This window comes from Halyomorpha halys, unplaced genomic scaffold (assembly GCF_000696795.3).
Source record: "Halyomorpha halys isolate HHAL.00 unplaced genomic scaffold, Hhal_1.1 Scaffold270.1, whole genome shotgun sequence".
Taxonomy (NCBI): domain Eukaryota; kingdom Metazoa; phylum Arthropoda; class Insecta; order Hemiptera; family Pentatomidae; genus Halyomorpha; species Halyomorpha halys.
Genome location: NW_027105226.1, coordinates 653,092 through 670,448, shown reverse-complemented (window position 1 = coordinate 670,448; position 17,357 = coordinate 653,092). Strand labels below are relative to the sequence as shown.

Genomic DNA, 17,357 nt, shown 5'->3' with positions numbered 1-17,357 from the left:
TTGGGTACACTATGCAGGTCTTCTTCAGAGCAGGCAATAAAGTGAGTATTTATTAAATAATTTTAAGCTATTTTATATTTAATTATTTATTGAAATAAAATGGAATGAATAAATGTTAAGTTTTGAATTTTCTTAAAACCTTGGGATGGACTCCTTTCACGAGTTATGCAATAATTTTAAAATATCATAGACAAAATTTGTATATGATACTTCCATGAAATCAAACACAAATAAATTTAATTGAATATCTCTTATCGGTATGTTTATTTACTCCCCAAAACAAATTCAAAGTTTTAAACGAAAATATATATAAATTGTTTAAATTATCTAAGTAATAAAATCCATCTGCATACATCTCTTGCTAGCAGTCACTTATTGACTATTTGATGACTGTATCTAAAAAATAACAATGCCAAATGAATTAATTTATACATAATAAATAATTATGAAATTATTAATTTTGGTTCTCTATATGGTGCAGATGTGTAATAAAGCTAGTTTTGAAAAAATTTTAAATCTGAGTGATTAAAAAAATATTTTTAAAAATCTAAAAAAAAAAATATTTTTAATAACTCAAAAAATTAAATTTCAATTAAATTTTTTGAAAAAAAAAACAAACATATATTTATATTTTAAAACCTAACCAGTTAAAACATTAGGGAAAATACAATAGGCAGCATTATTTGATCTTTGATTATTTTTAGGAAATTCATCAATATCAAATAGTTTTGTAAAATACATTAATTAAGTTTTTATTGACCAAATATAAACCCCAACTATTACCTACATTAAGGCATATCATAAACAATAATGATAATAATAGCGATTATATATGATAAACAAAAAAACATAATAATAATTGTAGTCACTTTACAAGTTTTAACGAGTGGGTCCCTTGAGTTTAAAGAGTTTCTGTCTAACTTCCAGAAGAAAAATTGAATTATCTCTGTAAGTAACCTTTAAATATGAATAATTAATAAAATCCTCAATTTCTCCCCTTCTTCAAGGGGACTATAAATATAAGTACCTTTTTTTGATTTTAAGTAATTTAACATTTTCTAAACAAACGCTATAAAAATAAAAATTAATCATGCCTATTTAGATATATTACTGCTTCGCTTTTACAGAAGCACATATAACAAAAAAGCTTTTTATTTATTTTGCATTTGACATATCCCATAGTTGTACTATAGACCCTGGTTATCTTGTGACAACCCTACTACCTTCGTGAGTCTATAGGAACGGTTCCCATCTCATGGAAGCATGCGGCCCACTATGCAAGAAATTAAACCAACCTCAACCCACAAAGTCAAAAATTGAACCATCCATAGTCCATCCCTCATTCCTGACTACGGCCACGGGCTGTGTATTACTATTATTGGAGGGTCTATAGGGAGCCCCAGTGGAGAAAGGAACCCCAGTCTATGGTACTAGCTTTCGAATGCATCTAATTCTAGTTGGTCACAAAGATATTTAAAACAATCAAATCCCTCTGATATCCAATCCAAATCTCATAAGTAATTTTCTATCCTTTTATTATATCACAAATAAAATCAAGGATAAATATCAAGTGTTTTTTATTCAGTGATTTTATAAAAAAAAAAAAAAATAATTTCCCAATTGATTCCAGAAAATCCTAAAATATAACAAAAAGAAAACAGGCTTTGATGTTCTCGTAAGGTAAAGTAATTGTATTACATCCATTTGGATATTTATTTCATCAATAATAATAATAAAAAAAAAAGACAATACGTAGGATAAATCAAATTATCATATAATTTAACTGTAAATTTTTTATAACAGTTTAACTAAGAAACTAAAGTTTGAATTGTTGCTGAAAATTTTGACTGAAATAGAGATTTCGAAATTTTGAAATATTGTTTCGATTGTGTATTTTTTTTACTATAACATGTCACATATGGAAAACTACGTGCTAGAAAATAAACAATGCCTTTTGATATAAATGCGTGCTTTCAAATTTTACTTTTACTAAATCATTTATTTTTACATTAATGTGTATCGTGCATTTAACTGTACTTGTGGTATAATTATTTCAAATACACATTAACATTTACATACCTTGAATTTCGATGTAACACTGTTGAAACATTTCAAAAACTAATTGAAAATGCTATCATTATCAAATAATGTTTACTGTGCAAATAAGATATCATTAAATTTACACAAGTTAAAATTGTAGACTCTTTGCAATGAAAAAAATTAAATATTTTTGTAAATAATTGCTCAAAGCACTAAAAACATAATCTTATACTTTACGTGATAACATCAACAATTAGTGTATTATGACTAAGAAGTGATGAAAAATGCATGATTATACAATAATTGTTACTAAATAAAAGAGTGAAATAGAGCAAAAAATAATTATGATAATTATAAAAAATAAACAAATCAATAATCAAAATAAAAACATGCATTCAAGTCATTAAGAAAAGGAATGTTTGTAACAAAACAACACTCGGAATAATTATGTTAAAGCTATTCATGGTTTTATTCTAACAGATTACACAATATGGCATTTCATCTTTTAGTGCACTTTTAATAATTGCAAACACTGAATGATACATACAATGTTCAATTACATGACACAGCTAAATTACAATAAAAATGCTTCCAATATTCGTTCTGTATCAACTTGCAAACAATGACAAACAATTAATAAATTTGTTTACACAAATACACTCATATATTTATTGCACAATAAAGAAATTTTACGATGTACATACCTAGAGTCAAATAAAATTTTATTTTAAGGTTCCTCTGGAATCCACCTTAACGAGAGATTCAATATTTGAGTATTTCATTAGTTAGTATAATAATTTTATTTAAGCAAACAATATGACAAAATGACATTTAATAATACCAATTTATGCAACATTCATCCACATTTTAGACTACTATGTATAGAGGCACGATTATGAGCGTTAGCAAGGGTATACGGCTTAGCTCACATGATAAATGAATATGACGGGATACCTTAATTTACATATATATACTAACGTTTAAGGCAGTAGAGAGTATTTAGTGCCGAGACATTTTTGGGTTACACCCATTAAACATAAATAACATATCATCGAATATCGACGTAAAAAGTAACACTTCATTAAAGGTACGACAGGTCTCAGAGAGATCCATCAAGTTATCCACTATATATACACAAGAATAAATGAAAATAAATTTATTTAAAAAAAAAAAACCTTATGTACACAAAAAGCTAAAATAAATGATAAAGATGATTGAATGGTAAAATATAACAATGGTTTCCCGAATAAGAAAAACTAGTTAACATGTCTATATCATAAAAATATTTTTAGTAAAATACTGTTCAAGAGATTATTTGTGTCATTTTTACTGTGTGAACTGTCATTTGAAAGACATGTCAATAACTAAATTTGATTACAAATAGACGTTAATAACTATTTAACACAATTTTACATCAACAATAATAATAATAACAATTACAACTGATTAGATTATTTTCTTAAAAATTAAACTAAAATCACAGGAAGCTTTCATGGCTGCTTCATAAAATATCAATACCATCATTAACAAACAAGGATGGGAAAGTGAACTTCTAACATATATTCATTTGATTCCTTCAAAGCAAAAATAAACATCTTATACAATAAATAGATTCACAGTTATGCTACATAAAACAAATTATTTAACATAAAATCTAATTTATTATCATCAGTCTGTTAACCAATTATGAGGTCCCGTAGCTTAATCGTTAGGAAACAATTTTTAAAATAAAAAATTTAACCATGAACAATAGATAAGTCTTTATAAGCCAGATTAAATAGTTTATCAAGGATTAAATATTCTACAAAGACTATCAGAAGAATCTATCCAATTGACTTAACCTCTAGTCTCAGAAAAATGAAAATGAAATATTGTTTTTAGTACTTTAAGGATAAGGTATAATTTATTATAACAAGAACATTACCACGTTTTATAGACACACAGAGAAAATCTACAGATCTCAAAGTAACAGAATTTATAAAAATCTATCCACACAGTACATATATAACAGATATTATAGGTGGTAAAAGTGATTGATTACCTTCAGTCCATCAAATCAAACAATACTCGCTCTCCTATCCCAAAAATTCATAATCACATAGCCATATTCTAGTTATGGAAGATTATTAAAAAAAGTATATATATTTAAAGAATTTCTCTCAAACAGATAAAAGTGACATAAAAACCACAATTTAAATTAACAATAATAGAATTTATCATGAGAATTATAATAAGAACAAAACTAGTTGTGGCTTGAATTAAAACGAAATTGAACAATTCTTTGAGAAAATAGGAATATAATCCATGGCTCATAATCTCCAAAACAAGTTGCTACAAAAAGTAGTCTTAAGGTGTAAGATAACAAGATATTTTATAATTTCTTTTATTATTAACAAAAGTTGATATGCGGCCATCAAAATATACTATACTACAAGATGTAGTTTTGACTACACACAAAAGTGAGAGCGGAAATGAGGTATAACAATGTCCATGACTTGCACATTTATTTTTATTCCAAGCCTTTGAAACAAGAAATTGAATGAACCGACGTAAATGAGAATGAGGGGAGTTGCATTCAGCATATGTAACACCAAAAATGGCATGACATAATATATGAATGATGCTAATTCTATTTCATCGCATTAGCATGACTTATAGATCTAGTCAAAAGATTGATATAAGCCTTCATGCCAAATTCCTAAACAAAAACTTCTTTAGGCAACTGGGAATCATTCAACGGTCTTCAAAATTAATATTTAACCTAACCAAATCAAGACATTTTTAAGAATAACCAGACATTATAACTTTTAGAGGAACTTAATTACTAAATAGTTTACAAACAACAAAGAACAATTTTGATTAAATACAGTCACATTTTCTTGGTAAAATTTTAACCTCAAAGAGTTCAATAATTAATACTTAATAAAAAAAAAAAAAAATGTATATAATGCTTAAAAGAGCATTATCTTCAACCAAGGAGTCAACTTATAAAAATTTCATGCAAACATACCGCTAACATGATCACAAAAAAATAAAATAAAATTCTAGAGTGTTTTCATAGCTGGCGAGACATAACTATTTATGAAAAAATAGTTCTAATTCACCCATCTAAAATATGTTATTCAGCTCTTATTATTCAAAGATTTATTTTCATTTTTGACACAATAAAAATAGTCTGATAACTAAAATTTTATAAAATAACAATTTTAAATTGGTCCTTTTATTATATTTGCCGAAAAGTTAGAAAAAAAAAGTTAAGTTTTTTTTTTTTAAACGTTCAATTTTAGTAACTGTCAAGTACTTAAATTTACAATTCATAAATAAAAAGATAAATTGAAATAATTAAGGACAAAAAATAAATATTAATAAATAATAGTTTTATAGTTAACAACTTAATCTCGTTTTTTAAAAAACAAAGTAGATGGATACTCGTAAAACTTTCCCATCCCTTTATACAAAAAATCTCTATTATCATATACAAGTGATAAATCAACCTTAAAATTAAAAAAAAAAATTAACCAAGATCAAATCATATACAAATAAAAAATAAATACCTAGAAAATTAAATTAACAAAGTCTTATTCCATTCCTACCCATACTGTACCAGATAAAAGTTCAATGAGATTATAAAGGCATAAATGAACATCAAAGACTTCATATTTAGAATATTTAAATAAATAGAGCATTTTACTACATGAGATATTAAATTCATACATTACAATAGATATATATTGTCACGGCTCAGATCATATGAAATTTAACGTGAACAATTGAATCATAGAAATGATTCAAAAACCTTGTTATGCATTCAACAATAGTACTTCACAAATATTATATTATCATTGTATGTAGATAGATATGTTTTTATTTTATTAAAAAATAGAATATCTGCATGACATTCTATAGCAGATAAAAAGAACAAACAAAAAAAAACAACAATAAAAAAAAAAAAGATAAATAAATTGAGTAATAAAGACTTACAAAATCACCAGGCTGTGCCAAACCGTCTACACCAATTTTAAACACCTTAAATTTACTATAAATGCCTGGATCAATAAGTTTTAAAAAACTATCTACATACACTGATTCACAAATAGACCAATATTGATAGATATATTTGTATATCTACAGATTCAATGAAATTAAAGAAAGGATTAAAAAAAAAGTAAAAAAAAAAGCTATATCGTTGGCTTCAAAAAGACGGTGGGGCTCAGCCAGTAGTGATGTGGTCAGGATATAACAGTCATTAAACATTTCCTGCAACAGTAACATGGATAATAGCTTCTAAAACAGCAGCTTTAATTTTAGCTATATGGTAATCGTCAGTTAATTAGGTAGCAGCTAAATAAAACCAACTCTCTCTTATCCGGTTTTCTCCTAATAAAAACTGGTAAATCTCCAAATATTACATGCTCATTTCTCAAATCAAATAAATTCGACTAACAGTTTAATCAGAATTCAATTTTTTTTTTCTTTAAATAAAAAATGAACTAATATGGCACTTGTACAGTCCTAAAATTACTCAGAGGAAGGAGTATTATGGAGGGGGAAGACTGCCATGAAAAGTACAGCCAAAAAGGTTGTTCTTACGATGCACTCCAGAGGCATGGCAGAGGAGTAGGAGCCAATTTCTGGCTGCCTTCTCAAAGGCGAACATTCCTTTTAACCTTAGCGTAAACCTGAGCCCCAGTAATCCCGTAATCTACCCCCACTTTTTAGCCTCACATTTGCTTTGGAGGGGAGTAGGGTATGCCAACTCCCAGCGAAATTTCCATAAAGGTTATTTTGGTTTACTTCAGACACTAACAGATAGAAATAGAGTTCTTTAGTAACTTAATAATTTTTTTTTTATTTTTTTTTTTTTATAAGATAGGTCAGAAAACTGTTGGGACCAACCAAAACCATACATTTTTATCTTAAAGGTGAACATAGTGACAGCTATGATTTACTTATGCTATAATATCTAAACCAGGTATTAATTGTGGCATTATTTAAGATTGTGAAAGAGTGGAAGGAACAAAAGTATGAGAAGTAAGTTGGAAGATTTACATAAAAGAGTTATGACTCATTATTTTTTAATTATTTGTTTCAGTCAAACAATTATCCCTTTAAATCATTTGATGAATGAATTTTCCATTCCATCTCTACCTGTACCCTCTCATACTGTTCAACATATTCATTGTTCCCATTTCAACTGTAATTCCACATATATAACAGAATAACCTCAAACCCATATCTCTGAACCTATTATCAAAATCCTTTCTACTTTAATAATCTTTCTTTCATGGCATCAAGATACAACCCTTACACTATTGAGTTTTTCCAACTCCCAAAGGCTGCTAAAAACATGTACATATGAGAAATCTTCAAGAAAAGGACTTCAGTATTTTCTCTAACACATTAGTTCCTTGTTATTCGTAAATTCCTGTAATAGCAACAATACTTTCGCACCCATTGGTTATGTAGACATATGGAACTGCATTCAGAAAAAAAAGGTGCAAAGTGTATGGTGCAAGGAATAGCCTTTGAAAAAATCATGGTAATCTTCTGCAATCACACAATCACTTCTGAAATTATCAAGGAAGGTTGATTGCCAATCAATTACAAAAATAAAATTCAGCCTCGAGGTCGAAAAGAATTTAGGTTGGGAATTTCAGGCATATCTCCATATCCACAGCCTCAAGGAAACCACCACAATGGTCTGGAAATTCCTCATCGCGTATGGCGGCCTTAAATTATTCAAACCTCCCATTATCATTCCTTCTCCATAATAATCCATAAGACTAAACAAGTGCCATATATTTTTCCTAATTAACTAATTATATCCCCCATTTCTCATGTCAATACACAGGATGAGGGAGAGTATAGTCGTAGCATGAATTACAAGCATTTTAATTTTTTTTTAAATTCTTATCTGTTTTCTTCAAGTTAGTGATAAATACTTGGATGTTGTGAGGAAAAGAATTTATTGTTAATAAAGTTTTTTGTAAAATTCTACATTATACACATAAAGCCACAAACACATAACATAGAAACATAATAAGTTATGCACATAAATAATTAATATCTCTTTTCTGAGCATACTATAATAACAACTAAGTTAGAAACAACTTTATACTGTAGAAAATATTAATAAATGTTAATATTATTTATTTAGAATAAATAAAATTAATTTAAACCTTATAAATATTTTAATCAGAAAGCCATTATATTTTTATCATTTTTATGATAACATCAGTGAATGAAAAGAGAATGGCAGGATTCACACTATGACTATTGTCAAGTTTCCTCCTGAATGACGTTGGATGTATTCCTACTGATTTCATTTCAACAAGAGGATTTCGTTGAACCAAAGAGAAAAATAATGTGATAGGGGATCCCGGATTAATAATTAATCAAATGACAATATTTCTTTTCATATATACTTTAGAACACACATCAGTTTTTATATTTTCTAAACTGAATAACATACTCAAAAGATAATAATTTATATTAAAAAATGTACTATAATATTACCAATGAAAGGCCAACTTGCCAAAATAATGTAGGACCTCCTTAATTTCATACACTGAAAATCTTTTTTTATCAAAATTTTTAATAAAGAACTATTTATGAGAAAAAACTGCTAGTTTTGTTAATTAAACGCTAAACAGAAATGTACACAAAATTTAATTTATGATATTTCTAAATCAAAATTTAATTGATATTTTTAGATATTTGAGTAATATTGAACACAACAATATTAATAAACTCACATTTGTAAATCCGACAAGTTTTTAAAAAACAGAAAAAATGCACTTATACCTTTTTGCATCTACATTATAATGTGAATCCAGCTCGGTTATGCATCTATAAAAGTAGGTTAGTTCTATTACCGATACGATAACTATTCTCCTTATTTACAAATTAATTTAAAGTTTAATGTTAAGGTTAGGCTAAGCAATCTAACATATTAAAGAAATTATTTAATTTTATAACAAATAGATAATATAAGATTATTGTTATAATAAGGATGGCTTATTTCACAGTGGAGCTAAGTACATTTCCACTAACTTTACAAACAATACAATTAAAGGTTCTCTCTTTTAGGAAAAATAACAACTTTTCAACTAATTTTTTAACAAAACAGATACAGAATTTATACCTGTATCTGTTCAGTTAAAAAAATCAATTTTAAAGTTGTAATTTTCCTAAAAGAGAGGACTTTTAATTGTGTTTTTCGTAAAGCCATCAATATATACGTTTATACAGCAATTTCTAGGAAGAAAAACATTATACATATTCTATGTATAAATTGGATAAAACTTCAGACCTCAACTTGTACATTTGCAAATGGAATGCCCAGTATTGAACTACTTATCCAATTTTCAAAAAAGTTCTCTCCATCAAATTATAAATAATTCCATCATAATTCATTGATCTCTGCAGTATTCGATTTTTTTATATTTATACTCCCCAAACTGCACAGATTACGATTATTAATAATTTGATAAAGGGAATTTTATTGAAAATTAGATTTTTAAATTTAATACAAGGGATTGGATTTGAAAATTGGCAATATGATGTCTGAACATTATCCAATTCATAAATAAAATATGAATGAAGTTTTAAGGATTTTTTCCCCCAAATAAATTGCTACATTGAAGATATAAGGTTTGGAACAAGAAAAGTTAAGAGGACGAAGAGCTGATTTTATTTATAGACAAGCAATATGTTTTTATCAACAATTATTTTTAAAAGTATAAAACAATACATATTTGCTATATAGAAATATTTTAAAATTTGAATAATCTTTAATAATAATAATTGAAACAAAATTGAACAAGATTTATGATTGTTTAGATATGAAATTATAAATATATATATTATAGAATTTTATAAATTTATTATTAAAAATATTTTTTGTAAATTCTATATTCAAGGTCCAAACATGAGACTATAGAAAAATATTCTGGATTGGCAGATTCAACTGTTCTTATTAAAATGAATATTTAATTTTTTTTTTAATGAAATAAAAGAGAATACATCTCAAATCTAAAATAAGATTAACAGAACTATTTTGTATATCTTCTGACTAAAAAGCAGTAGGCTGACTTAAAACCTATTTATACAATTCTTTTCCTTCTAAAATAGTTAGTAGCACCAAATTTATTTTTTGTTTAAAGCATCGACCAAATCCTTAGTCTAATTGCACTTTTTGCTAAAGCCTTCTGTCACTTTTTTTGGACAGTTTTAAGCATAAAAATAATTGAACCTTCCATTCGTTAGCAGACATCCAAGAGAAGGGGACAAATAAAATGTTAATACGAGATTAATTAACCAGTGAATAGAAGAAATGAAGACTTACATTGAGGAGCGACATAGTTGCTGGGGAAGAGCCCAACTGCTCCGTTCAGTTCGCCCTTCCACCACGAAGGTTCATCCTTCGCCAGGACAGTAACTATATCACCTTTCTCAAAGCTCAGCTCATCTTCGTTTTGAGCTGTGTATTGGTACAATGCAACGACTCGTTCTGAATCATGCCAACAATAAAATTATTAGTTAATTAACTGAATCTTGAAATTAACTAAAAAATTAATGTAATAAATAAAAAAAGACAAACATAAATTCATCCTAAAATAACAACTAACCAATCCAAGATCCATCATCACATTATTTTTATGAATAAATCGAAGGTGGTCGAGAGTGAGACCAATAAAGAACACAAATAAATAAAACTTATTTATTAGTACTAAGGTTTTAGCCAGAATTTCAGGCCTTCGTCAGAGCTAAGAACAAAAAAAAAACAACAGATAATAATGAAAATAATATACATATAGAAGTCCAAAAACTAAATATGTGTACAAAACGAAAATTATTTAAAATTGAAATTAAAAAAAAGTATATGATTAATTAAACTGTAACAATAAACACTTTTAATTACTTACATGTTTAATTATTCACATATACTTTTTTTCTTTTTCATTTTTTTTACTTCAATTTTAAATAATTTTCATTATGCACGCATATTTACTAACTAGGTTAACATATATGTATATATTATTTTCATTTTCTTCCCTCATATTTTTAATATTACTAGAGTCTCAAACTGTTTTTATCTTCTCATAATACACTATACATTTTCTTTAATTCTATCTGTTATTTTCTATTTCCTTTTAATTATCATGATTGTTATCTTGTTTTTTATTCTTAGCCCTAAAGAAGGCCTGAAATTCTGGCCGAAACATCAGTACTAATAAAATAAGTTTTAATTATTTGTGTTCTCCCAACCATCTTCTCCTCGCATAGTTGCCCAATAATTAACTCATCATATTATGTTTATGTTATTAGTTTACTAATTAGATTTTCTGACTGAAAGAATTATTATTTTCTGGAAGATTGATGATTGACCATGTGTAATAAAAAGCCATAAAGACTATCTTCTTTTTATCATAATTATTTTCCTTTCTCAACACAATTATTTAATAATTTCTCACTGTAATCTGCCTACTAGGCCATATGAGTATTCGCAGCAGTGGGATGCAATGTAATATCTGCTTTACAACCCACTGCTAAAATCAAAACAATTTAATTATTTTTTTTTTATTAGTTGCGCACATAGTTTGCTCTTTTTTCAGTGCATCCACTGTCCTCTTCTATTCTAGGATTCAGTGAAAACAATTTGATTTTCACTTTCAAACCAGACAATTAAAATATTTAATCATACTTATGATATACCGATCATTCACCCTCTGAATATGATATAGAATGTGAAATAAAAAATAAAATAATTTTAGCTATGAAAATAAAGTCAAAAACAACTCCAAATTTTCTTGAATTTAAATATTTTTAAAAATAAATATTAGGAATATATATATATCGAATACTTTTTACATATCATTAATAACAAAAGATATAAAAAGACTGTAAAGAATGGTAGTTCATAGCTTTTTTTCCAAAATAATGTTTTTCTCAGGTTTTGTTTTTCTTACAATTAGAACAATTTAAATTTATTTCACAATAAAGTTTTCCTACGAACTTACCCCTTTAGTAACTAATCAGAACAGAAAATACTTGTGAAAAGCTAAAAATAATTTTTCATTCAAGTAACTGGAAAGATTAAAAATAATAATCAATTAATTATTAACTATTATTTACTAAAAATTATTACCAAGAAGAGTGTCCGTTAATCCAGACTCTGAAGATTTCCGAGATTGAGGTTGCGAAGCTTTACCGCTGGCACCGAGAAGTTTCACATATGAAGCTGGGAACCAACCAATTTGCCTTTTCTTCCCTTTAGCCTAAATAAATAATAAAACAACTTAAGGGAAAAGGAAGCAAAGTAAAGAAATAAATTATTTAACTGCATGTAGGTTGGGTATAGCATTTGTTTCTAATGTGACTAATATTAAAAGTAACAGTAAAACTAATAAATTGAGTAAAATTATTAAATCACATAATTTTAATTATAAACAATTAGTAGTTAAAAACAAAAACAAAGGATGTTAAAACATAATATAACAATTAAACCATTGTTATTATTAACAATGAACAACAAACAGGGTGATTCAGTTTAGGGTAACAGAGTATTTAGAAATACTTAGCAACACAACAATAAATATATAATATAACCATGCTTACACTAACATTATAAACAATTGATTAATAAATTAATACAACTCTTTCCAAGAATGATTGTATCTTTGTATACAAATAATATGAATAAAAACTATGACCTGATGTTAAATAGAATAAAGATACTTACTTCTTAATTATTTTATTTATATCTTCATTATAACCCATTACAGCTAAGTACTATTGTAACCATAATAAAAAAAAAATCTGTATAACAACAACCGATGAAGATGAAGAATCTTGCGTTCAGTTGTCGTTAAAGGAGTAATGTTCCTATACCAACCGTTGTGCTCAAGTCAGGATCACACTCAACCGCCAAATTTTTCTCTGGTTAAAGGGTGCTTACCTTGCTTGGGTGTGCCCTAGGATGGTATTACAACCCCAAGGGTGATTCACAGCTGACATGCTTTTGCCAACCTCAAGAAAGACTAATGTAAATTATTACATCTTGTATAGAATTATCTCATACTAGCTATTATTTCTCCATTTCAAACCCTTTTGATTTTCTAATAAAATTTAAAAGAGGAGGCCATTTGATGGAGGAAGCCTCATATTCTAGAATTCTATCAGAGCCCTGAAGACTATTACATAGTGACTCATAATATAGAACAGTTTCCAGGAACTGTCCACATAAATGACAAGTTTCATCACTACTCCACAGATCTTAAGATGTCTATTAAGTTAGCAATGCCCTGAAAGAACACCTATTAGATTTAGTCAATCACTTTAATGCCTGCTTGCACTCCCTCACTAATGTAGTAACTCAAGGGCTTGAAGGGCAGACTGACTATCTGAAAGGATGATGATACCTGCCTTTTTATGGCTAATGACTTCCACTACTGACATAGTGAATTAATAATTATTTTCCACAGCTAGACAAATGCACTTCCTTACCCACTCCATTAGTCATAAAAATAAAATAAAATAATATTACAACTTAAAATTAAACTTTAAAATGAAGTTTCATGAGAAACAAGATGTCAGATATCAAAATCAAATAAATATACAATATAAAGATGGATTATTTTCAGCAGTGATTTCACAATTACTATTTAGATAATAGAATCGAAACCACTTGAAAGTTCATCAGTTCAACATCTTTAATGAATAAAAAGGTATTAATATTTTTCTAATTGTTTGAAACTGCAGCATAAATCTCTAATTGAAAGGAGTCTTTTCATGTTTTGGAAATTAATTTATCTACCATAGACTTATTATAGTCAATAGAGTATTCTATTCCTTTTCTCACTTGTACAAGACTGGATGACAACAATAAGGCTACATTGTATAAAAGCAATGAAACTAATTTTATATATATAAAAACACATAATAATGATTGCTAATAATAATGCTTGAATAATAATTGCTCATTTAATATCATTATTATTATTTTTATTTATATTTATTCTTTCAAGACGTTTATTTAATCTCTACTTTTTTTTTTTTTTCGTATTGTTTTTGTTTTATGTACATCTCCTGTACTTTTTTAACTGTATATTTTACGAATTTTTAAAAAATTTTTACTCTTGCCATTGTTACTTATTTTTTATTCTTATCATTGTTTATTCAAGTTTATTTTATACTGATACTATTTTATGTCTTCCTTCCTTTTATTTATATGTAATTTCTTATCACTTTATTTTTACATAATATTTATCCTAGCTTAAATTACCTTATTGTATTTTATTGTATTTTTAGCCCTGATGAAGCCCTGAAGCCCCAAGGCGAAACTTTGGGCATTAAAATAGTTTTAAACTATTTGTCCTTTTTTTGACCGCAACCTTTGACCGCAACCCTGACCATCTACATATATCTAAATCTTTACGGTCAACTATATATACATATATATATATAATTTTTTTAATGTTCAAAATATGGTTTGCAAGCTTAGATTCTTTCAAATCAAAAATAAAATTATTGTTAGTTCATCTTATCTTCAACTTTATAAAAGCAATATTATGAACTGAAAATAAAAGTGATATCTCTGCAGAGTTATAAAGTAAAAAAACAAAAATTCATCCTTTCACTTCAAAGGTACCAAAATTTCAGTGGGTACCTGAAATATGGCTAAGCTACTCCAAAATTGAATCACCCTGAATATTTAATATTTTCTTAGCAATGTGAATCAATTGGAAGATTTTTTCACTTTGATTAAAGATTACCTGAAGCTCTCCTTCCCACCATCCTGTAGTTGTCTTCTTCCTAATCATTATTAACTGGCCCCTTTGCAAGCTTAGTTGTTCTTTACTTGTTGCTTGATATGGTACTATCACAGTGGCGATTAGAGGCTTTCTGCTTTTACCACCCTATAATGTTAATTGATTATTTCAACGCATTCATTCATATTTTATACAATGTTCAAACTATAAGAAATTCGATGTCATAAAATGTTTTCCACTCTATAAATTTATTAGATTGAGTATTTTTTTAAAACTATTTAAATAAAAAAACAGGGATCATAGTACTACAGGTTGATACTGGTTTACGCACCAATCATGATCAGGCTAATCCCAACATCACAATGGTAAACTTATCTGCTGTTAAAAAATATTATACAGAATTTGTTGATACAGCAATCTCAATCCAGATAAAACAAATTCACAATATGACATCCAAGTATCTAGTATCTAACTTAAGACGGTTGAATTTATTGTTAAGCTTTCGAGAAATTAATCACACATAGTTTAAGCAATACGCCATATGATTACCCAGAGAATCAATCCCACGAATTTCATACAGCAAAATCTTCATATAATAATAGAAGTTAAAAATCTCAGAACCAAAATTACAAACACCATACATAAAATTTAATACTAAAAAACCTGGTTAGATTTTATTTTTATAATGAAAACATTGAAATTCTTCGGATAAAATTATAATAGATTTATAAAAAATTGCTATAGCTACATTACTATTGTAAAAGAAAATACACCTAATATATACAGAAGGAGGAAATGGGATGGGTTAGGGATGACAAAAGAATTAAGATAAGTGGTCATAAAAGGTGGTAAAACTGAAATAAATAGCCTTCAACAAGCAAAATCAGTCAGTTAAATTACTTCTTTTCCTAATTTGTATTAAACTATCAGTTTAAAGGTGGAATTACAGAATTACATAAAATATATACATATGGACATATAAACACAAAGCCAAACATGCAAAATTAAAAACAATAATTAAAGTAATCAAAAATTAATATCCACCATCTACCACATGCTAGTACGAGCCATAATTTTAAAATAAAAATTTATAACTAAAAGGTTATAAAAAAAAAAATTTAAGCGAACCACATGAATTGAAATGTTTTTTTCTCATAGAACTAAACTTTAAACTAAAATATATTTTTTTATAAAATCAAGACAAAAAAATAAATTATATATATAATGTTGTTCATTGGTGTTAACACCCACACATACTTCAATTTAAAACAAGAAGAGCAGATTTATCATATATTAATTATGAGAGATAGTTGACCGTGGATGACATACTAGGAGATGATGGTTGGGGGTGTGGTCAAAATTCAAATAAGCTACACCAACTTACAACTTACTTGTGTTTCATTTTGACCGCACCCCCAACCATCATCTCCTAGTAGGATTTATCATATATGTTACTATACTAGTCTATTTTAGCTATAAATAGTAACATAAATATTTGTCTAGGGGATCTCTATCATAAAATAAATATCAACCCTATCAGGTGGGATTTGAGCCAACTAAACTTTTAGCACGAAAACCCTACATTAAGTCTTTCTTTCTCTTTTTAAAAACTTATTCAGAACTTTCTCGATACTTATTTAAGAAATAAAATAGTTATTTTAATACACAAATTTATAATACAAAGCCTATGTTGTATTATATAAAAGCAATAAAAGTTTATCCATCATTTGATCTAATAAAATATTTTTCAAGTCTTTATGAACCAAAATAAAATAGTTTCATTAAAACAAAATTTCATAGAAAAAGTAAAAAGGCCAGGTTAAATATATATATATATATATTATACGCCAGAAAATAGATATTTTATACACCATAAATTGGAAAGCCATGCATAAATATTGATTTAAAAATACATAACAAAAGAAGTGAAAGGAAATTTATTTTAGACCCCTCATGCTTAGGTAAATAAATAACCATAAGCTTTAACCATTACTAAAAAAAAGTAAATAAATAAAAAACAGCATTATTCATTCAAAATAATTCCCAACTAATCAAAATTACCTTTGTCTCACTTTCTTCTCCACCACTTCCGGACTCCACCTAAATTTGTCGAGAGACAAACGGACAAAGAAGAGCATAACGTTTAGGGTTTTAATAAGAAAAAAAGAACACGGTAAAAACAAAAATAAACAACAAAATAACAAATATAATGTGTGCAAATGGAATTTAGCAGTTACTTGTGTTAAAACTATATCTAAACATTTAAAATATTAGCCACAGTATCACCTAATATGAGTACAAATTAATGGATATGTAACAATAACCTGAGACGAAAGTGTGGAGAAATCCGGTGTAACTACTTTGCTGCCTTCATTAACATTCTGAAAAAGAAAACAGAAGATATTTATTAATCTTTATTTTCATTTAATAAGCTACGATTCATTTTTTTTTCTCTTATAACTTATTTATTAACAAATATTATTATCTGCGATAATCTTGGACAATAGAAGATATTATTGATAGTGCACATTCATAGCAAAAAGG

General features: G+C 27.2%; 1 protein-coding gene across 10 annotated transcripts in view; it reads right to left on the bottom strand.

The window, feature by feature from the left end:
- The window catches only part of Dap160 (dynamin associated protein 160), a 110,260-nt gene that overhangs the window by 32,779 nt on the left and 60,124 nt on the right, over window positions 1-17,357 (bottom strand). For 8 of the 10 annotated variants that reach the window (XM_067049625.1, XM_067049643.1, XM_067049645.1 and 5 more), the window contains 5 exons: window positions 17,138-17,194; window positions 16,875-16,913; window positions 14,817-14,960; window positions 12,191-12,320; window positions 10,388-10,552 (listed from right to left, as the gene is read on the bottom strand). In XM_067049625.1, the coding sequence (XP_066905726.1) occupies window positions 10,388-10,552; window positions 12,191-12,320; window positions 14,817-14,960; window positions 16,875-16,913; window positions 17,138-17,194 (535 nt within the window). The remainder of the gene's footprint in view (window positions 1-10,387; window positions 10,553-12,190; window positions 12,321-14,816; window positions 14,961-16,874; window positions 16,914-17,137; window positions 17,195-17,357) is intronic. The other 2 variants (XM_067049633.1, XM_067049640.1) reach the window with 2 other exon arrangements.